Here is a 20,488-nt window from a genome sequence, read left to right on the forward strand (position 1 = left end):
ATTCTGCAAAGCCGTCTGCGTTCTGGCTTCTGCTTTGTCTGGATGCAGGGTGTGGAACGTCGAGTGAAGGCTTTGTGTGATCTCGCTCGGCTGTGAGATAATGGGCTGTTTGGGGTGAATGACACTGAATGGCACATGCAGTAGACTGTTTGGGCTTTTGCTCGTGAAGTAAGTATTTGTAAAGTTGATTTCTCGACTGGGATGGTTCAGAAACTTTCCAGGACTGTCTGAGGTCGGGGCGGCAGCTCATCTTTTAACTACCCGTCATCCATAGTCTCGCAGACCATCGAAACCCGATTCCACCGTCAGAAACGGAGCCTCTCCGGGCTTTACGAAAGACAAGCCAGGGGGGGCGTGCATGTACGGAGTGCAGACCCCTCGAGAAACGGACGGCAAGCTCACAAGGAATGTCGCAGGTGTAAGAGACATGCGAAACTGGGCTGACAAAAACCGAGAGCGAGGCACCGACAGAATGGAGAAGGGGGGGGGGGTGTAATGTCTGGAACAGAACAAGGGAGGGTGTGTGGATTAGAAACCAAAAAAATGCGGCGTGACCATGAAGTTTGCCCGACGGTCCGCCCAAAGAGGCCCTTGCCAAGTACCCAATACGACAAAGACCACTTTACACGCCAGAGGGGCTGTGTACCAGCACAAAGCATAACGCAAGGGCCGGATCAGTTATTCTTGAGACTGGCCTAAAAGCCGAGTCCGCGTCCGAGACGTGCAATGCCTGCTGAAAAATCCATTTTAGTGTATTGCTCTCCTGGCTTTCGCCGCGGAGCTTGAGCAGGCCCCGTTCTCCCGTTCTCCTCTGACTCTTTCACGTACTGCTTACGGGGGTGCTTGCAGCCAGAAAGCAGGAATACTCTACCACGTACCCCGTACGCGCGCCGTCCTTTTTGGTGACGCATCCTGCTATGAGCAAGTTACGATCCTACGTACGGAGTATCTTACGTATACGCATCGAGGTAGCAAGGAGAACTACTATGTACTCCGTAGTAGGGCAAAATCACAAATCGCTCGTCCATGGCTTTATCAGCAGCACTGTTGGTGACAGGAATCAGGGCCCTGTTCTCGTGTGCTGCTGCAATGTCGCAATTGTCGATCCCAGACTCCCAGTCCGTTTCAATCAGAAGGCTTGTCTTCGGTGTCAAGGTGACTCAGCGGTATGGAATTCCAAGCCAGCTAGTCCACCCTACGGCGAACGCGAGTTGCTTTATGTCGCTCGTCCCCGTAATTACGCGTACGGATACGCAAAAGAAACTTTTGGTCACTTTCCCCCAAACAGCTTTGAAATGTAAGATATAGAGATAACTATGATTCCATGGGCGCCTAAAGAGTTCCACTCAATATAGCCAATAGTGCTCCTCCCTGCCGCGGCAGCCACCGCACTCGTTCTGAATTAGTAAGGGACGATTACAACTGATCTCACGGCCCATCTGCAGCCGTGACGTATCTTACCAATTCGAGATGGCATTGACCTGAACGCGAGGATTGAAAATCATATCGCATCAGCAGGCCCAGCGACACTAGAATCTCCGAGACCGATTGCGGGCAGACGGACCGTTGGCTGGTCAGGTGCAGAGGTTTGGCAATCGGGGGGGATAGGTTGATGATCTTTACCGTAAATACGGAGTACGGACGGCAAAGCTTATTTGCGAAACGGAGAGGAACGGCATCAGTATCTTAGAAGCTAATCGACTGCCTTGATTCCGTTTCTGCCCCAGAATGTCGGTGCCTAGAAGGGACAGAAAATGCGAAAACGACGCAAATGCGAGAACGACCGGGGCCACCTACTCCTCGCAGCATCCAACAGTATGAGCTTCTCGGCCGACCGGCCGCGTTTGGGCCACCGGGGCCTTCTTCTCTCCGCTCCCGCACCCTTCTTTCTCTCCCTGACTCTTCTCTGGCCGCATCGTATGTCAGCATTGACGAACGCGGCCGGGCGCAAGGCCAGGCAGCCTCCTGCCCATCCTGTGAGCACGGAGCCTATCCGGATGCTGTAAGACGGACCAGGCATAGCTTGTGACCGTTCGCTCAACAGACGGGGTAATACATAGGGCGTAGGAAGATGTGCGAACTCGTAAGATCAAATCCACATGCCCCCCCTCCCCTTTTCGTGTCGCTGCGCAAGCCAAGACAGTAGTTAACCAGCCGTGCGTGACTGTATGGAGTACGTCGTAGTTCTACTTGCTTCTGGTCTGTGGGATAGGTCGTGCTCCGTACGGAGTCAGTCGTACGGAGCACTTGTTTAAAAAATAGACAAGTGTTTCTTTCAGCGATCCACCATGCGCCCATGTCCAGACATTGCCTGTCGAGTCTGGGGTCATCTCTTTTGGTTGCGGCAGACGCTGGCACAATGAACGTGTCTGTCCCCTTATCGACAGAGCTGCTCCATCCTCAGGGGATCTAGACTCTAACAATAGACGTACCCCCCTGGCTCCCGTGTCTGCGCCTCCCTCTTGCATCATCTTCTCTATCTTACTTTGCACTTTTAATGCAGGCAAATGAGAGTCTTGCCTCAGCCACAGTCAATTTCGTCAACCAAGGTGATACTAGATACTTTCAATGCGACCAGGCGGACAGACACACAGGCCGATCTACGGGTGCGAACATGCATCTCCGGTCTGTTCACGGACCGGCTCCAGTTCGGTTTCCACGGCATTCCGCACATGTTGATGATCGGCAGGCGGAACCTCCAGTATCAGTTCATTACACTTCCGTAGCACGACAGATACCGCTGCATGTGAAAGAAGGGCCACCGCCGGTGAGTTCGTTTGTTCCATATCGGCTTATGTTATCCTCCGCCTGGCCGCTTATGTATCATCCAAACCTCCGCAGTTAATACGGGCGCTGATGTGGAGCCTATTAACTTAATTCCGAGCTTGCTTACCCCTCTGTTCCACTGTGTCCACTAAACCACCGTTTCTTAAATGCGACGTTGTCCTACAGACTACTCCGTACCGTATCAAAACTGAGGCATCCCTTGGTCACGTTTCGTCGTTCCTCTGGGAACCCCGAAGTCCGCGCGAACTACCCGAGGGGCAACAATGAAGCTTGTCGCATCTGATGCGCCTGACATGCCGTAGGAAAAAGGAAGATATCGGGAAGTCTGGTTCACGTCCCTGCAAGATGACCAACGGCCATTGTTCCTACACGTCACGCAGCAACCGGGTGCCGAAAAGCACGGAAAGGACGAAGCCTTGGCCGAGATACGGAGTAAACATGGTGCAGAGCTGCTTGCGATAATAGCAATCCCGTCATAATAGTATGGTACAGCCACACAAGACAAGGGAGCTTGCTTGTCAAAACTGTCATCGAGGAGTACGAGATACGAGCAACTCGGGCAAGGAGTTGGCCCTGGTCCGTCTCAAGAGCCTTTCTCGGCAACCCCTTTCAGCACCTCGGCTTTCCTTTCCAGAGTGGGCAAAGCTAGGCATACGAATAGTCAGCGAGAAAAAAAGGAGAAAAAAAGAAGAAAAAAAATTCGGCCCTGCCGCTACGTATAGGTCGGCCAATCAAGTGTTCCCATTGCCGTCTGCCCCCCGCAAAGAACCAGCTGGCTGGGACGCGCCTTAATAATGAGTCTCACTTCGTAATCAGGATGATATATATTAGAGGGTGTGGGAGTGCTGCTTCCGTGAATGCGATTACTGTGCTGCTGCCTATGACAAATACGCGCGGTCCACCGAAAGACGGGACGGCCTAGACTCTGGACACCGACTCTTTACGTTTATTGATCGACGGTCCGTCCATTCTTGGATCTCCCATGTCAGTCAGATTGATCGACGAAATTGACATCGTGGCGTCTAAAAAATATAAATAAAAATGAAAAGAACACGACGTGGGTGGGGACGTGAAAACAAATTCTTGTGAAATTGCTCCGTAAAAAATCTAAATTTTTTATATAGTGGATCCGGCATGAGTGTGCAAAGGACAGACCGCCTCCTGAATCCCACGATGCTAGACCACGCTTCGTGAGACACGCGTCTGACGTGGCATTTGCACGCGGTCCACTGAGGGCAAGGGATGGCGGTCAGCTCGTCTGTGTGTACCGGCGACGGTTGAATGTGGTGCATTCTTGATATTGGGTAGCAATCGTAATATTGCATGCCATTTCTGATGGGCCGGCGGGTTTGGCCCTCTCTTCTGCTGCACCCCTGCACACTGCGTCTGCATATCCGCACGTCGTATTGGATATGTTACTACGTCGTATGTACGGAGTAGCCAGGCAGCCACCGTCAGCCAGTCAGCCGTTCAGCCACGCTGTCGGTAGATAAACAAATTTCTGTATTTCGCTTAGGACAGATGAGAGGGCTGATCGAGAACTATGGGTCCGTTCCTGGGCCACGTTGTGCGCTCCGTAATGAGATGCTTGCCAGATATCTTACTGTACTCCGTAAGATACGACGCGGAGTAGCGTGACCGAGTCCGACACGGCCGGTCTCGGCGTCTGTCTTGTGCGTTGTCGGCGACCGTTATGTTGCTCGCAGCTTCTGCATTCCCCGCTTGCGCTTGCCGCCAACCTCGCGGTTCTCCTCGATCTCGAGCAGTGCCTCGCGCTTCTTCTCGCTGACGACCTTGAGCGCGTCGCGCAGCACCCGCGTTTCCAGATTGACGCCCTCCTCCTGCCACAGCTCCATCGGCCGGCCGACGCGTGCCTCGATGGCCAGCACCAGGTCCACGTCGCGCTGGCCTACAAACGTGACGGCCTCGCCCGTCCTGCCCGCACGCGCCGTCCGACCGACGCGGTGAATGTAGTCGTCCGGCTGGCGTGGCACGTCATAGTTGACGACCAGCGCGACGTCGGGAATGTCCAGACCACGCGCGGCGACGTCCGTGGCCACCAGAATGCGCGCGGCAGCCGCGCGGAAGCGTCCCAGGTTGTCGGTGCGCTGTCGCTGTGGCAGCTTCCCGTGCAGAGCCGTCACGCGGTGGCCGAGCAGCCGCAGCAGGTGGTGCAGGTAGGCGGCGGTGGCGGTGCGGTTGCAGAAGATGATGACGGCCGGCAGGGCCTCGTTGTGCGTCGTGCTCAGAAACACGTGCAGGTAGTGCTCGCGGTGCGTGACGGGCACGTCTAGGTACAGCTGCCGCAGTGTGGTCGGGATGGCTGGAGCCTGTGTCTCGACCTCACAGACGAAGACGGGAGGACGTCCAGGAGCTCGCGGCATCGTCTTGAGCGCCCGCACCTCAGGCGTCACCGTGGCCGTGAAGAGCAGCGTCTGGCGCTTTCCGGGCGGCGGCAGTGCGCCCAAACACTCCTCCACGTCGGGCAGCATGCTGCCGGAACCTTCCTCGCCACCGGCCAGCAGACGGTCGGCCTCATCCAGGACGACAAAACGCACTCGACGAAGACCACACACCGTATCCTCACCCGATGTTCGGATGTGGTCGGCCAGACGGCCGGGCGTGGCAATGACAATATGCGGCCGCCGGGCCAGCGCCGTGGCCTGTGCCCGCATGTCGGCACCACCTGTGACCAGCACTGCTTTGAGCGGCTGGGGCGCCGAGATGGCAAGGAACTGTTCGTAGATCTGGAGAGCTAGTTCGCGCGTCGGCGTCAGCACTAGCGCAAAGATGGCGCTGGGGTCCGTGGCCCAGGCCTGCAGGACGGGCACGGCAAAGGCCACCGTCTTTCCGGAACCCGTACGACTGCCACCGATACAGTCATCGCCGCTGAGGATCGCCGGGATGCAGCCCTTCTGGATCGATGTTGGCCGGTGGATGGCCATGTTGGCCAGTGACTGGACCAGCCAAGGACGGACGCCGAGCGAGCCAAACGTCGTGTTGGGGTCTGTCGGTGTTAGCACGGTGCCGGACGGCTTGCTGCTGTCGGTGGCGGAAATCGCAGCGGCCGTTGGAACATTGACGGCCGACGAGTTTTCACGTCGTCGGACTCGAGATGGAGGGTTGATCATGGTGGGTATGGAAATTTTTGGGGCCTCTTCTAGGGCAAGTTTGGCCCCGTGGTTTCCATTCTCGTCCGAGCTGTCGTTGGCGTCGGAATCATTGTCATCGGAGTCCTCGCTCGAGTCTCTGTTGTCCTCTTCCTCGTTGGTGTTTCTTTGCCCGACTCTGCGCTTCTTGCGCGGCTCGTCGCTGTCGAGATGATCAGATTCGTCGCCAGAGCTCACACGGGAGCCTGCAATATCTGTGCGACGACCCTTCTTGCCCGGTTTTTGTACAGTCGACGGCATATCTTTCGTTGTGCAGTCAATCCTCTGCATGTCCTAACCGCCCGTCTTCAATTTCTGCCCGTTAGTCTTTGCAGCCAGAAAATTGCTTGGCATAAAACTTTTTGGCGGTGAAAAGATGCACGCCCAATCGGGTAAGGCCCTGGCAGAAAGTCGGATTCGTAGATACCCATTTTTATGCTTTCCTGTTGGCTTGCTAATGGCTGTCACAAAGCTAATCAAGCGCGCGCTTGATGAGTCCTGGAAAAGGTTCCATATATTGGAAGGAGACTCGATGGAGAACCACGCTTTTCTACGAATGAATGCGACATGAGAGGGACTGATTATGGAGCTGGGCGGTAAGCCCCTGGGCCGGCGATGGCGACGATAGCCCCTGGGCGTTCTGGTTCAATGCAAATCGTATCTTACCTGTATCTTATCTTACTCTACTTTCTCACGTAAGCATCCGCTATGACTTGGCTGCATCCTCTCTACGAGTACATGAATCTCCACCATTTGCGCGCATCTGGACGGCAACTAAGGCATGAATAGCAGGAGACAGCTCGAAACAAGACGGCAGGCACGAGCGGGAAGCGAAACATCACTGCCGCCTGCTGATTGGTTCTGCCGCACTGCAAGCAAATCACAGGGTGCTGAGCAGGGGTGGCTTTGCTTGGCCCCACTGCCCGTATCAGCAGCCGCCTAGGAAGCGTGTGATGCGCTTGCCTCACTTCAGGGGTACTCGCTCCTGCCTTCCTCGGGTTCTGGATTTTCGGCCGACCGCAACCGCCATCGCCGTCACAAATCATGCCGTAATCCCAACGGGAAAGGCCACCTCGTCTGCCAATCCGCCAACCAGACCTCTTCTTTCCCTATCATCTCGCTCATAGAGACATCTTGCCTGTTCGCCTACGACAACAGCGGCTGCGCCGTTCGCTAGTCCTTCCGCTCACCAACGGCAACTTCCCCACACCAAACCGCTTTCGGCTGCTAGCGTTGTCGTAGGACTTTTCGCGTCCCCTCTTCCCCTCTGCTGGCCTTGGCCATTTCTCTGCTCTTCCGCAACCGCTTCATCAACTCTTCTGTTCTCAGCGCCGCCTCAGTTGCTCTGCTCTTTGTCCTTGCTGTTCCCGGGTTGCCGTTGGCAAGCTGTGATACCGCATTCCCCCGTCTGATTCCCTCGTTATTTTTGCCTGTTCTCGCTTGCTTCCGTCTTTGCTGTTTCCTCGTTCTTTCTGCCTTACGATACTCGGGTCGTCTTTCTTAGCCGTTCGTTTCTCCTTCTCTGTTCTCAGCCTCGCTCTTTCGTTTCGATCTGCTTCTTCGTCTGGCTTCCTGGCGCGCATTCTGCTTCGCTTCATTCCCGCTTCTCTGACGTCTCGGCATCTGTTTATCTCTCGTTACCGACATTTGCCTGCCTAAGTCGGAATATACGGCTGCTCCCGGAAATACTTTCGCTTACGCTACACCATACCGTCTTCTCTGTGGACACGATGCATGAACACGAGAATTTGACGGTTGCTGGCGACGCCTTTGCTCGCGTGAGATTCTTGTCCCTTTTGCCGCAACTTGCCGTTGCGGCACTCCCCTTTCCATGCCTGCTAACGAAACTCAGGCTCCGGTGCCAACTCCCGATTATATTCCAGCAATACACCCCATACAGCCACTCACTTCGTCTCCGGTCCCCATCCTGCCTGGCCATGTTCCTCTTCTCCGACCCGCCATACCTGGCGCTAGAGCCGGCGGCGCCTCGCGTGCTCCTCGTCTTGGCCTTGCTATTCCACCCTCTCCTAATGTGAAGCCCGTTGGCACAACTGTCCCACCACATCAGCCCGTGGTCCGCCCCTCACTACCAGTTTTACACCTCGCAACTCCCATGGGCAGCCAGGGAATTCCACATGAGCAGCCGGCTGGCCGTGTCTTGGGCCCGGCACTCCATAGTGCTTCGGGTGGAAGTGAGAGCAGTGCTGCTCATAGTCGCTCAGGCAGCTTCAACTTACTGGACGGCCGTGCCAGCAATCCTACGTCGGCCGGATCGCAGTACTCTGCGCTCTCGTTTGCTAGTCAGTATGGCATCGGTAACTCGCGCCCGCAGGGAACGCCCGACCCGGTGTCGGCTGTCGGGTCTCTTTATTCCGAACTGAGCGAGGGTGGTGTCGGCATGGAGCGAGAGAGCAGCCTTCAAGGCCTGGAATCATTTGATAGACTGGCTCTTGAAAGGGCCCGAACACTAGACGTGGAAGAGCTAGACGACGAAAGCTGGCGCATCGCTAGTTTGGAGAGAAGAATCGTTGAGCTAGGAAGCTTAGGAGAGGGAGCCGGTGGTGCAGTAACGCGCTGCAGGCTTGAAGGAGGGAAGACGGTATTTGCGCTCAAGGTGCGTGGACAATTAATCAGTGCACACGTCTAATCCTGAAAAATTGCTAACATTTTAGGTCATCACCACAAACCCGGACCCTGATGTGAAGAAACAGATTGTCCGAGAGCTCGGCTTTAACAAAGAGTGCGCATCTGAGCATATCTGCCGGTACTACGGCGCCTTTGTCGATCCGTCAACAGCCACGATCTCCATTGCTATGGAGTTCTGTGAAGGCGGCTCGCTCGACAGCATCTACCGCGAGGTCAAGCGGCTCGGTGGCCGCACAGGCGAGAAGGTCTTGGGAAAGATTGCCGAGGGCGTTCTGCACGGGTTGACCTATCTGAACTCCAAGAAGATCATCCACCGCGACATAAAGCCGTCCAACATTCTTTTGTGTCGGAACGGCGAAGTCAAGCTGTGCGACTTTGGCGTGTCGGGTGATTTTGGCACTAAAGGGGAGGCGAACACTTTTATCGGCACAAGCTACTACATGGCACCAGAGCGTATCACTGGCCAGAGCTATACCATCACTTCAGACGTCTGGTCGACAGGTGTCACGTTGTTGGAAGTGGCGCAGCACCGCTTCCCGTTTCCGGCCGATGGAACAGAGATCCAGCCACGTGCGGGCCTCATCGATCTGCTGACGTACATTGTGCGTCAGCCCATCCCAAAGCTCAAAGATGAGCCGGATGCCAACATTTTCTGGAGCAACAACTTCAAGTACTTTATCGAGTCCTGGTGAGCACATCTCGCACCTCTTGCTTTGTGGAACCATTGCTAACTGTGTTACAGTCTCGAGAAGGAACCAAGTCGGCGAGCCACTCCATGGCGTATGCTCGACCATCCTTGGATGAAAGAGATGAGCGCCAAGCGAGTCAACATGTCCCGATATCTGTCCAAGGTCTGGGGATGGGATGCATAGGCCGCTCACATACTGCGAATAAATATTGAAGCTATCGCTGGAAGACAAAGCTTGTCTCTAACATGTCCTGCTGGACTGGACGAGTTTGGTAAGCATGTCTCCTTATTCTCAGTCTGTCAACATGGCAGAACTAAGAGGCGGAGTTGCTACATCGGAGCGAAGACAGTCTGCTTTGGAGTAGACGTCTGCCGTCTTTGCAGACTCTCTTTGGAACGACTGGAAAGGGGACCAAGGAGACGCGAGGCTGGCTGAACCGGATGATCAGTGCTCAAAGTCTTGAAGAGACACCAAATTGCAGTGGGAAGGGCGACCTTGCAAGTCCTGGAAATGGGCTGAAAACGAGCCGACGAAAGTTGCTCTACTACGAAGACGTTGCATTCTGCTCGATGCATTTATATTGAAGCCTTGTTACTTGTACATAAAACAATTTGGACAGCCCGCGTATTTTTCAGGACTTCAGGACACATATATTGAAAAAGTGAGCTTGGACAAGTGGTTGTAACTCTGCATGACCTCTGATTCCGCACTCTAAACATGAAATTCGTCGATAGATGGGGTATCTCATGCTACGATGCACGATCACAGCGCCTGTCTCCTCGAATAAAAACAATACAGAGACACTGCAACGCCTTCCGAGTCTGAGGGCGAAGCGTAGTTCATGATCTCGGCCTTGGTACCATGAGATTTGCTACTTTCCTTGAAACGCCAACCCAGCCCACTCGTTAACTTTGGCTTCGTTTCCCACGCCATTCAGTGAGCCACACAAACACGTAAAAGACACAACAACAGCATAGTTCGTATCCACATATTACTCTTCGCCTCTGGTACTTTTTCTCCTCATACCAGACAAAGCTCGCGCAAAATAAAAGACAAACAAATCCGAATTGACAGAGCAAAAAAAAAAAAAAAAAACATACTTGTTTCAGTTCAGAACGTACGGCTGTCGTCGTTGCTAGTGACTGACACTCGTCGTGTGGCCCACAGATTCATGATGGATATGTCCACCATGGCCAAGAAGCTGGCCAAATCCAGATCCGCTGCTGTTCGTCTCTGGGGCAACATTGAAAGCAGTGCTCATCATCTCACGCATGCAGATAGTGGCGTAGTTGCTGGAGTTTAGACGGAAATTAAGCACCACAGCAATCTTCATTTCTTCGACGTCTTCAAGAGTCGGCAGGCCGGATCGCCAAGCGGCTGTCAAATTAAGGGCCTTGCTGATATCTCCACCCACGGGAACATCCTTGAAAACGTTTTTGATGCTCTGAACAGGTGTGAGGCCCGCCAGCGATGGCATGTCAGAGCTACCAATGCGTGGGGTTGTCAATGGACCCATACTGAAATTCCCCTGTTGCTCTGTCTGGTCGTCGAAGAGGCGCGAGACGTCCTCCATGGTTGGGAGAGCCTTGTCATTGCACAAGACACCGGTGGCAACATCAGTCTCGTTTGCTTTCGAGTCGCCCATAGGCAAATCAACAAGAGGCTCAGAAGTGGACACAATCGGTTTGGTGGAGACGGGTTCCCCTGCTGGAGCAACGTTCTCATCGACTGCTTGTGCGACTTCCAGCTTGACACGCTTGCTGCTACCGTCCAACTTGGTCTCGATCCACGCGTCATTAACACGTTTTTCGGGAGGATCTTGTGGTCGGTCAGGCGTCAAACGACGGCGACGGCTCGTCTCATCCTGGATGGTAGTTGAGTCCGCTATATCACCGGTTTCGGTGTTATCGCTGGTGCTGGTCGATTCCGCAACAGGAGCAAGCGAACCCGCCTGCTTCTGACCCTCTCCAGCCTTACGTAGTCTGATTTCATCGAGATCAGTTGGGTGCATCTGCTCGGAATCGTCCATGTACGGACGGACGAAAAACTTGGGAACAGTCGAAAAGCGCGCCATGATCTTCCGGTAGTAGCCGCTGAGACTGAACTCCTTCTGTGGGCGGCGCATCCGGTATGGGTTCAGCCCACCGTTTTCCGGTCGGCCCATGAACTCGACGTAGAATTCGCCAATCTCATTCTCTGGGTACAGAACGTCGTAGCCAGGCACAGGAAGCACAATGTCAAAGATTGTGTACTTGCCGCTGGCTGCATCCTCGGCGGTCAGCACACGAGCTTCCTGGTAAAATTGCTCTTCATCCTGGTTCAGATCTTCTGACATGTCCATGCCCGAACGGTACCGAGCAGGGTTCACTTCGGACTCGACAAGCACCAGGTCTCCGGCGATGACCGTGTTGCCAAACTTGGACCAGCGTCGACTGACTATCCAATTCCACACGAGCGATTGGTACGCATGGATGTAGAGATTGCGCAGGCCGCGAGTGATCTTGAGAAGAGCACCGCAAAAGTCGCGGCGCGATGCAAGGCTGCGACTCAGATGTTGGAGAATGGCCGATTCGGCACCGTAACGTTTTGGTAGGGTTTGAAGAGCAGGACCAGTATCGCCATTGGTCTTGAACAGGCTGATGGCCCGGGCGCGGCTGATCTCATCCCGCTGGAACGCAAGCTCGACATCGGGATCGTTTAGGCGTGCCATCAGTGCAGGATCCACGTGAAGGATGTAGTCGCAGGCCGACTCGAAGTCTCCGCTGAGAATCTTCAGGCCGACCTCCTGGGTCCCAATGGCGTGGGTGCCGAAGCGCTGAAGACCAAAGTAGTTGATGAAGCCATTTTGCTGGATGTGATCGAGCGCAGCCTGGACGCAAGACTCGGCCATCCGGAGGCGGTGACTCAAGGAGCAGTTCTTCCCCCGCGCCAGCTCAACGTTCTTGATAGCAATGGTGAACTCATTACCGCCATGTTGGCCAAGCTGGATAGGCGCTTTGTGGTAGCTGAAATCCCCGACCTTGATGTTGTTGTTGCGCGAGTTCAGCCAGGCAGGATCAACGTGGCCATGGTACTTAACACTAACACGCTGGGTGGTAGCAGCACGGCGATCCTTGGTGCCCGCGAAGCCGAAGTTGACCGACTTCATCTTCATCATCCGCGCAAGGTGGTTGATTGCCTCCATTGTATCCTTGTTCTCCTTGTAGAGAGTGAAATGGAGGTACGGCCCCTTGCGCGGCGGGTTGGGACCGCCAGCGTTGCGCCCCTGGTTGTCCCGGCTGTCGCGGCTGTCCCGGTTCTCGCGCCAGTTGGGCCCATTAAGGTTGCGGCGAGGGACCCGCGGTTTTCCACGGCCAGACACCGGCTGCGCCGAAATGGACCCGCTGTTGGGGTCCGCTTGTGTTTCGAAGCGACCGAAGAAGATGCGCCGGATTTCCTAAGAACGTTAATCGCGGAAAACATGAAAGACGAGCCCTGTCACAGACAGGAGGAGGTATACCTGGTGAATGTGACCGCGTTGGCTGCGGTCAGAGCTGACGGCAAAAGTGACCTTTGCATTTCGGTCCACCCCGCCAGCAACAATGGCCGCGTACATTTCCTGGAGCTCCTTTGCTGCCTCGGCACCCAGCAGAATGCTGAGTGCATCGGCGTCTTCTTTCGAGATCTCGGCCGCTTCTGGTTCTTCTGTCTTCGATTCGGGAACATGCTTATGCTCAATTAAAGCTACCCGTTCAGTCTTCTCAGGTTCCTGTCAGATTTTTGTTAGATTCATGCTTTGATCTGGATGTCGAGGACGTATGCACTCTCGTATCTCGGTCTCAAGGCCACTTACAGCGCGCAGCTTTTCCGGGTCCATTTCCACGACGTCAGAAAGATAGACGACGGTGCCATCCTTTCGAACTTCGTGGACAATAAAATCAGTATAGCTGAGACTGGGGTTAGCAATGTAGTGGTAAGAACGAATGCAGACTGAGACTTACCGCTTGCGAATGTCTCCAATCCAACCAAAGTCGATGCAGGATGTGTAGTGCAAGACACCGAGCTTCTTCTCTGAGTTCGTCCGCACGCCTGGCAAATGGTTGCCGGATGGTGTTCCCGTGAGGTTGGCCATGGTGGGCGGAGTTGAATGAAAGATGGGGACAATATGTGTAGAGGGCAATCCTGAATACCAGAAGCAGGAAGAGGAGTATGACAAAAAGGCGAGAAACTATAGAACGGGTATATTGCAAGTATTATGTAAAAGCCTCGGAGACGTATTCGTTCAGATGTGCAAGAAGATAGCCGTTGAGTAATAGGAACGAGATGGATTTTGTATAATGATGCAAAGACAGATGATAGAGCAACAACCACAGAGGCACTGAATTGTCGGGAGAAGCAGTACAAAAGACGATGGGAGGTAGAGATAGGGTGCAGGCAAAAAGAGTGTTGAGGTGTTACGAGAAGAGGATGGAGAGAGAGCTATGGTGGGCTATGGCAAAAAAAGAAGAAAGCTTTAACTGAGTGGGGCTCAGTATTCTGCTCGCTCAATGCAGCACACCGCTTCCGTAAGAGGAAGGCGGTGGGGCACAGTAATGTCCAACCATGCTCTACTTCAGCCTCGAATAAGCGAGGACTGAGCTGACAATGAATGGTTGAGCATGAAGTGAATGTGAACATGAATGCGGAATTGCTATGGTTCTAAGCTGGGTTTTCGTGAGCCTCGCAATACCATTGTCAGCTCGATCTGAGTACGACACAAGGGCTCTGGCCAGGTAAAGTGCGCAAGTTCGTTGTGAAGCCAAGACAAGAAGCTAGGAGGCTGGGAGGCTGGTTGGCTGAAGGAGACGGAGAACAATGGATCGAGTCATGCTTCTTCCTGGAATGGGGGTAGTTCGGTGGCCGTTGTTGCCTTTGGGGAAAGAGCGGGAGACTGCTGTCCCTTCCTCTTTGGGCAAAAGAGCGGGGCCGCGCAATCTATTGGAGCTGGCCGCCAATGACAGCAGCATTCGCTAGTCCTCGACGTCTGCTGTTTTTCGGCTTCAAACGAGTTCCCTCATCCGTGAAGCAGAAGCACCGTTCGCCATGGCAAAGGGCAAAGCGGCCGAAACCAAGAAGGGAGGCGACAAGAAGGGAGGCGACAAGAAGGGAGGCGACAAGAAGGGTGGCGACAAGAAGGGCGGCAGCGATGCCAAGAAGGGCGATGTCAAAGGCGCCCAGCAAATCAATGTCCGGCACATCTTGGTGAGATTTCTTTCCTTGTCCTCCTCCTTTCTCTTTGTCTGTTCCATTCTTATCTCTTCTGCTTCTTCATTTCCCCCTCTCCCTCTTCTTCATTTCCCTCTCTCCCTCTTCTTCTCCTTCCACCCTCTCCTCTCCTATCCCTCCCTCCTTCACCTTCCCATCTCATACCTCCTTCTATTGCAACTTTCTCACCTCCTACCCTCCAGTGCGAGAAACACGCCAAGAAGGAAGAGGCCCTGGCCAAGATCCGCAGCGAGGGCGCCAAGTTTGACGACGTGGCCCGCACGTTTTCCGAGGACAAGGCGCGACAGGGCGGCACCCTCGGCTGGAAGGTCCGCGGCAGCCTGGACCCAGCTTTTGAGGAGGTGGCCTTTGCGCTGCCGGCGAGCACGACGGTCTCACCGGTTGTGGGCGAGGCCAAGACGTCTTTTGGATATCACATCATCATGGTGGAGGGGCGCAAGTGAGGCAGATGTGAATGTACAATTTCCCTCCTTCCTTTTGGCATATATCAGTGCAAATGTTGGAGTGTAGACTACGCACTATCTTTCTGCTTCACCGTAGACCATCGCACCATTCCCCAGGGCTCATCGCAGCATCTTGGCCACCCTTTTGCACAGCGCGTCCAGGCCCGGATCTGTCCGTCGTCGCTCTCTGAACCGCTCCAACTGCTCCGGCTGCACGCCAAAGTCCCTGGCCAGCTCCACGACCTGCACCCAAGAGAGCGGACTGGCGCTGTCCCGGGCTTCGCTGCTGTCTCGTGCTGATGGACGGCGTCTCGTCTCCGTCAGTCTCGCTCGGCACTCGTCCATCCGGGTCCTGAACATCTCATCTCGCCACGACCGTTGGTTCTGCAGATCTTCTGCCGCCTCTTCCGCCATGCAGACGTCCTCCTCCTTGTCCTTCTCCAGGCAGTCGTCGTGGCCAGAATCCACTAGAGGAGGATGCTCAACATGTCCCTGGCTTTTCTTTGTGCCATCTCCTTTGCCCTTTGCCGCCTTGCGCTTCTTGCTGGCCCTCTTTTCGCTGTCCTGCTGTTTCTGGAACTCGGCTGCTGCCCGGTCTTCGCTGACGTCGAGAAAGTAGTCGTGCCACCCGTACGACGGTTTGGTCTCGCTGTGCTTCACGCGGGGAAGCCAGCCTGGAAGGACGTACGGTGTGGGCACAAAGCTGTCGCTGAGCCCTGTGTCCGCCTTCCCATCTCCATCTCCACTGTTGCAATCGTAGGACAGAGCAGCCGTGGCCACACCTCGACCTGCATACACGTCGACGTGACTCCATCTGGGCAGTCGTAGTGCTATTTCCAGAGGGGCGGCCGCCTGCACTGGTCGCTTGCCTTGCGGTGCCCGAAAGGGAGATCGGTGCGAGAGGACGGCGTCGCCCGGTCGAAGCGTGTTTGCGTACTGCGTCAGACCACGGATGTGTGAGCTAGAACCAGCACCTAGACTGGCCGTCCTCCTGCCGCCGAACTGGCCAGGGCCTTCGACTGTTTGCCTCTGGCGAAAGATGCTGCCGAGAAGCGACTCGGCCTTGGCAGCCACCTCGATGGCAGACATGGTCGCGCTGTCCCGACAGAAGACCGCCTCCAGAAGCGGCCGCCTCTTTTGGTCGTTGTCTCCGCCACCATCGGATGCTGCAGCCAGACCTCGCATCTTGCTGAGAAGCGTCTGGCAGTGCTGCCGCAGCAGAGACTCGGGCGGCGGCCCGCTGCTGGCAAACCATACCGCGTCGTCTTCCAGAACGTCGGCCGTGCCTGTCAGGTCCTTCGACTGCTGCAGGCAGCCAAGCTCGCCCCTTCGACTGCAGCGTCTGCACTGCGCCGGCGGCTCTGACAGAAAGGGGGACTCACAGTCGCCGACGACCACAGCCCGCAGCAACAGCTTCCGGTCCAGCTCTCGCTTCTTCTGTGCCAGTGAGCCGGCCGTCTTGCCGCCCTGGTGCTCTGCCACCAGTTTCGCGTATTCATCCCGCAGCGAGAGCCGCTTGGCCGCGCCTTCTACACCTGTGCGGTCATTTGCAAAGGCCTGGGCATATGGACTTGTCGTCAGCGAACAGCACGTGTTGGCCAGGACGCACTGCAGACAGGGCGGAAGAGGAGGCGGCAGTGGTGGCATTACGAGTGTCTGTGATGGTGCCGCTTTCATGCCTGACTTGCTTGCCTGCTCGCCTTGTGCCGTGGCTGGCTGCTTTTGCGGTCCGTTCCTGTTCAACAGCTCGGCAAGTCTCTGGTGCCGCTTTTCCTGCCAGGTTCGTCGCCACTGGCCCAGACGCTGTGAATAGGCTAGCACCTCGACCAGTCGACTGCTGTTCAGTGCTTGCTGCAGCATCTCAATCGCCTTGTCCGGGTCGCTGGCCGCATGGTGCATCACCTTGGACATGACCGGATCTTGCGAGGTGTCGTTTCTGCCACTCTGCGATATGAGCGATTTGTATTCGGTGTATAGCTGACGAAGACGCCTTTCTTTCTGTGTCTGTCTGCCCGATCCGATTCGGGCTTGATGGTGGGGATTGGGTCCGGGACGGCCTTGATTGTCCTCAGATGTGTATGTTGTATGGTAGGCATTCCACATGGATGTCTGGAAGTTGAGGCTTTGCACAGCGTCGGTTCGGAGAGCGTTGCGCCTGCCGTTTCTGTCCGCAGCCACCGCCGCAGCCCTTGGACTATCGCTGATCGGCTGTCGACTCGTATCATTCTGCACGGCGAGCTGGGGGAAGAATCGGGCCAGTTGCCAGCGGAGTGCCTCCACCTCGGGATTGCTGTAGCACGCCATGAGAGAAGGGTTGGATAAGTTGAAAAACGCAGGTAGAATATCAATGTACCAATACCTGCTTGGTGATATTGCCGTGTAGTGCGTGCTGGAGGATGGGGAAAGTATGGGCAGAGTCGAAATGTACAAGAAAAAGACGGCTTCTGCAACGTCTATAAAGGGGACGAGAAGGGCAAAAACGGCAGAAACGGCAACAAAGAGCTTGTTCACGCAATCAACATCGGCACCAGACACAAGAACAGACGGCGAACAAAGGCACTTTAGTGAATAATTTCAAAAGTTGTCAAAGAAAATGAGTATAGTTCCCAGCCCGCTCCGCCAGACCATACCGAGAAGCAAACTGATCAAACAAGGCAGAGAGCTCGTCTGTGCGCCTGCAAGACGCCGCAGCCGAAGCCCACAGCCGATAATGGAAGCGCGGCACAAAGAGCGAACATCATCGCACATCGCCTCCCCGATTTGCTCACGAGCGCGCTTCTTCCAGCTCCAGCTCCAGCTGACGGATCCTCTCGCTCTGGTCGGTCGACACGAGCAGCCGCTTCTTCAGCCCGTCCACCTCCGTTGTGAGCACGTCGATCTTGCTGTTCTGCTCTTTGACGAGCTGTGTCAGCTCCACCAGCGCATCCGTCACCGCAGCCGGAGCCGGTGCCACCGGAGCCGCCGGAGCAGCGACCGCCTCGTGAACCACTGTCGGCGCGCGAGACACCACAGGAGATACCGGCGCCTTGGCCGCTGACGGCGAGTGCGGCTGCGGCATAGGCGGCTTGTACGGCGACGCAGCCGGCTGCGCGTTGCCTCGTGGCTGCGGCCGGCCCACCTCCTCGAAACTCGACGTCTCTGCAGCCTCGTCGTCCTCGTCGTCGGCTGCGTCCTGGTACTTGTTCGCAATCGACGACATCGATTGCTTCTGGTCAGCCATGCTGGCAGGGGGGCCAGAGTGAATTGGCGTCGGCGTCGGCGTCGGCGTTGACTTCGGCTCCGCCTCTTTCGGCGCAGCTGCAGCAGCCGGAGCTGGAGCTGAGCTCGTTGCCGTCGGTGTCGGCTTGTAGTCCGACGGAACTTCCACCGGCGCCGTTCCGTCGTAGACGCTCTCCAGGTCAATCTTCGACGGGAGGCCCGTCTTGCCCGAAAGCCAGTCCTTGGCCGACACGGCCGGCTTCAGGCCAACAGCCGGCGGGAAGATGTCCGACTGGAACGTCTCGGCTCGACGGGGGACTGTGAACGAGATCGGCTCGATGTACGAGTCGTTCACCGTCTTGTAGGCGCGCATCACTTCGTTTTCGTGCACCTGCAGCAGACAGTGAGTAAGTGTGCTTCGAATCTGCTTCTCTGCGCCAGCAGCGCTCGTCTCAGACGTACATTCACACCACGCCGAGGGACAAACGCAAGACCTCTCTGCGGATCGGCCGATTTGTACTCCGAGAGGAACTCAAACTTGTCTTGCGCATATTCAAAGTAGCGGATATTTCCGTCGCTGCAAATACAATCAGCCATGCGCAAAACACGCACAAGCACATCACTTTCCGAACTCACCCCTTGCCGGCAAGGTACAGGCAGTTTGAGCCGTCATCTAAAAGCCGGAGTCAGTCTTGCTTTCAACACCACCACACCCGGAAATGGGAGCAGCGCACCCCAGAATGGCATCAATACGCCTGAGATGGAGTCTAGCTGGTTGAAGCCGCCGATCGGCTCATTGTTGCCCGGCTCCCACAGCGCGAGCTGCCGCTCACTCATGCGCGAGAAGCCCGTAGTAGCGAACCGGTTGTGCTCGCCCATCCAGACGACCCGGCTGTTCTTGGCGCCCAGATGACCGGGACCCTCGTGCGCCGGCCGCTCCTGGCGGACGTCCCAGACCCGCAGGCGCTTGTCGCGCGACGTCGTCACCAGCATGCTTCCGTCGGCATTCCACGAGAGGCTCTGCACGATGTCGGGCTGCTTCAGCGTATGCACCGTCTGGTTTGTCGTGATGTCCCAGAGCTTGATGGTCAGGTCGCCCGACGCCGACGCCAGGATGTTCTCGGCCGCCGGGTTAAAAAGCACCTGTCCAACCTTTCTGAAGAGGACGTCAGCACGCTGCAAGCTCTCGCCGTTCTTCTTCTTGTTCTCGAGATCACTCGGGGTTCTTCCCACCTTGAGTGGCCGGCCAGCTTGCTCACGGGCGCGACATCCACGACCTCCTCCGCGTCGGTGTGCAGCGTAAAGTCCTTGGGCACGTGCCACACAAATACTCGGCCGTCATCGGATGCAGACGCGAGGACGTTGTCGTCGAAGGGATGCCTGCGTGGAAGTGCTCGTCAGCATACAGGCTGTCTTGCGACGTGCCACCTCTCACACCTACCAATCCGTATCCAGCACCGCCGCCGTGTGCCCACGAAACAGCGGAATCAGGTCCGGCAGCTTGCCGCGCTCGCCCAGAGGGATGACAGCAAACGCACCGCCTCCGCTCGACTCCCAATTGACTGAGAGGTACTCAGGGTTCGCCTGGTCGTTCCCTATGTCAGCCTGCCCTGCCCTTCTCCCGCGCCATCACAGGACCTCGGCACTCTCACCTTCACCAGGTTCGTGTCCCAGGCATTGCGGCTGATGTGTAGGTTGTCGTAGCAGAATTCTTTGCGCGTAGGCTTGCCAAATACATGGCCTGGTCGAAGAAAAAGCAAGTCAGCAGCTGCATCTTTTCGCATGGCTATAACGAGTGCTATCTGCACGTGGAGGACTAGAACACACGGTATTTGGATGCGCGCACAAAGCGTCCAGCCATTTGGTTAGTAGGCGAGCTCGCAAAGCCCAAGTAAACTTTTGTCGCAATGGGTGTGCCGGCGAAGCTGTCGGTGGTCAAAAGAAAGTTGGAAGCAAAAAGCGGATTTTCTAGAATGCGAGACAGGAATCCAGAGGGGGACTCAAATATGCGATTGAAGGGAGCCGGCAAGAATGAGGATTCAGGAGCAGACTAATGATGTGATGATCAGGGGCTGCATATGATAGTAAGGGAGGAAGCAAAAACGGCGACCGTTGATGAAGAAAGCCTTGAAAGACGTAGAAAGACAGGGTGTAAGGAACGGAAGCTCCGCCCCCTAATCCAAACAGTTGCTGGGACCCCGCAATACCACAACAGCTCCCTTGGAGACACGGCACGTGCTCCTTCTTCGTCGAACCATTTCAGCGGCCTAGTCACCCTTGAAAACGAAACGCAGCATGTTTCGCATAAACATGTGATATTATTCCTGATACG

General features: G+C 55.7%; 7 protein-coding genes across 7 annotated transcripts; 2 read left to right on the top strand and 5 right to left on the bottom strand.

Annotated features, from left to right (window-relative positions):
• Positions 1-4,478: 4,478 nt before the first annotated feature.
• On the bottom strand, positions 4,479-6,197 carry CMQ_4465 (ATP dependent RNA helicase; the record flags this gene model as incomplete). The annotated part of the gene is made up of 1 exon (XM_014312621.1): positions 4,479-6,197. One exon carries the CDS (start codon positions 6,195-6,197, stop codon positions 4,479-4,481), a length of 1,719 nt encoding a protein of 572 aa, XP_014168096.1.
• A 1,469-nt stretch (positions 6,198-7,666) lies between these two features.
• CMQ_4582 (map kinase kinase) lies at positions 7,667-9,454 on the top strand (the record flags this gene model as incomplete). The annotated part of the gene is made up of 4 exons (XM_014312738.1): positions 7,667-7,714; positions 7,789-8,550; positions 8,609-9,270; positions 9,325-9,454. The coding sequence occupies 4 exons, from the start codon at positions 7,667-7,669 to the stop codon at positions 9,452-9,454; spliced, it is 1,602 nt and encodes a 533-aa protein (XP_014168213.1).
• Positions 9,455-10,406: 952 nt separating this feature from the next.
• Positions 10,407-13,382, bottom strand: CMQ_4463 (pseudouridine synthase; the record flags this gene model as incomplete). The annotated part of the gene is made up of 4 exons (XM_014312619.1): positions 10,407-12,707; positions 12,771-13,019; positions 13,104-13,197; positions 13,252-13,382. The coding sequence occupies 4 exons, from the start codon at positions 13,380-13,382 to the stop codon at positions 10,407-10,409; spliced, it is 2,775 nt and encodes a 924-aa protein (XP_014168094.1).
• A 907-nt stretch (positions 13,383-14,289) lies between these two features.
• CMQ_4380 (uncharacterized protein) lies at positions 14,290-14,538 on the bottom strand (the record flags this gene model as incomplete). The annotated part of the gene is made up of 1 exon (XM_014312536.1): positions 14,290-14,538. One exon carries the CDS (start codon positions 14,536-14,538, stop codon positions 14,290-14,292), a length of 249 nt encoding a protein of 82 aa, XP_014168011.1.
• Positions 14,333-14,958, top strand: CMQ_4786 (peptidyl-prolyl cis-trans isomerase; the record flags this gene model as incomplete). The annotated part of the gene is made up of 2 exons (XM_014312942.1): positions 14,333-14,491; positions 14,698-14,958. The coding sequence occupies 2 exons, from the start codon at positions 14,333-14,335 to the stop codon at positions 14,956-14,958; spliced, it is 420 nt and encodes a 139-aa protein (XP_014168417.1).
• Positions 14,959-15,078: 120 nt separating this feature from the next.
• CMQ_4293 (uncharacterized protein) lies at positions 15,079-17,262 on the bottom strand (the record flags this gene model as incomplete). The annotated part of the gene is made up of 1 exon (XM_014312449.1): positions 15,079-17,262. One exon carries the CDS (start codon positions 17,260-17,262, stop codon positions 15,079-15,081), a length of 2,184 nt encoding a protein of 727 aa, XP_014167924.1.
• Positions 17,263-17,722: 460 nt separating this feature from the next.
• Positions 17,723-20,017, bottom strand: CMQ_4774 (actin-binding protein; the record flags this gene model as incomplete). The annotated part of the gene is made up of 8 exons (XM_014312930.1): positions 17,723-18,547; positions 18,619-18,733; positions 18,793-18,829; positions 18,891-19,312; positions 19,390-19,536; positions 19,598-19,740; positions 19,809-19,897; positions 19,984-20,017. 8 exons carry the CDS (start codon positions 20,015-20,017, stop codon positions 17,723-17,725), a joined length of 1,812 nt encoding a protein of 603 aa, XP_014168405.1.
• Between the last annotated feature and the right edge of the window lie 471 nt (positions 20,018-20,488).

Source organism: Grosmannia clavigera (genome assembly GCF_000143105.1).
Source record: "Grosmannia clavigera kw1407 unplaced genomic scaffold GCSC_97, whole genome shotgun sequence".
Lineage (NCBI taxonomy): Eukaryota > Fungi > Ascomycota > Sordariomycetes > Ophiostomatales > Ophiostomataceae > Leptographium > Leptographium clavigerum.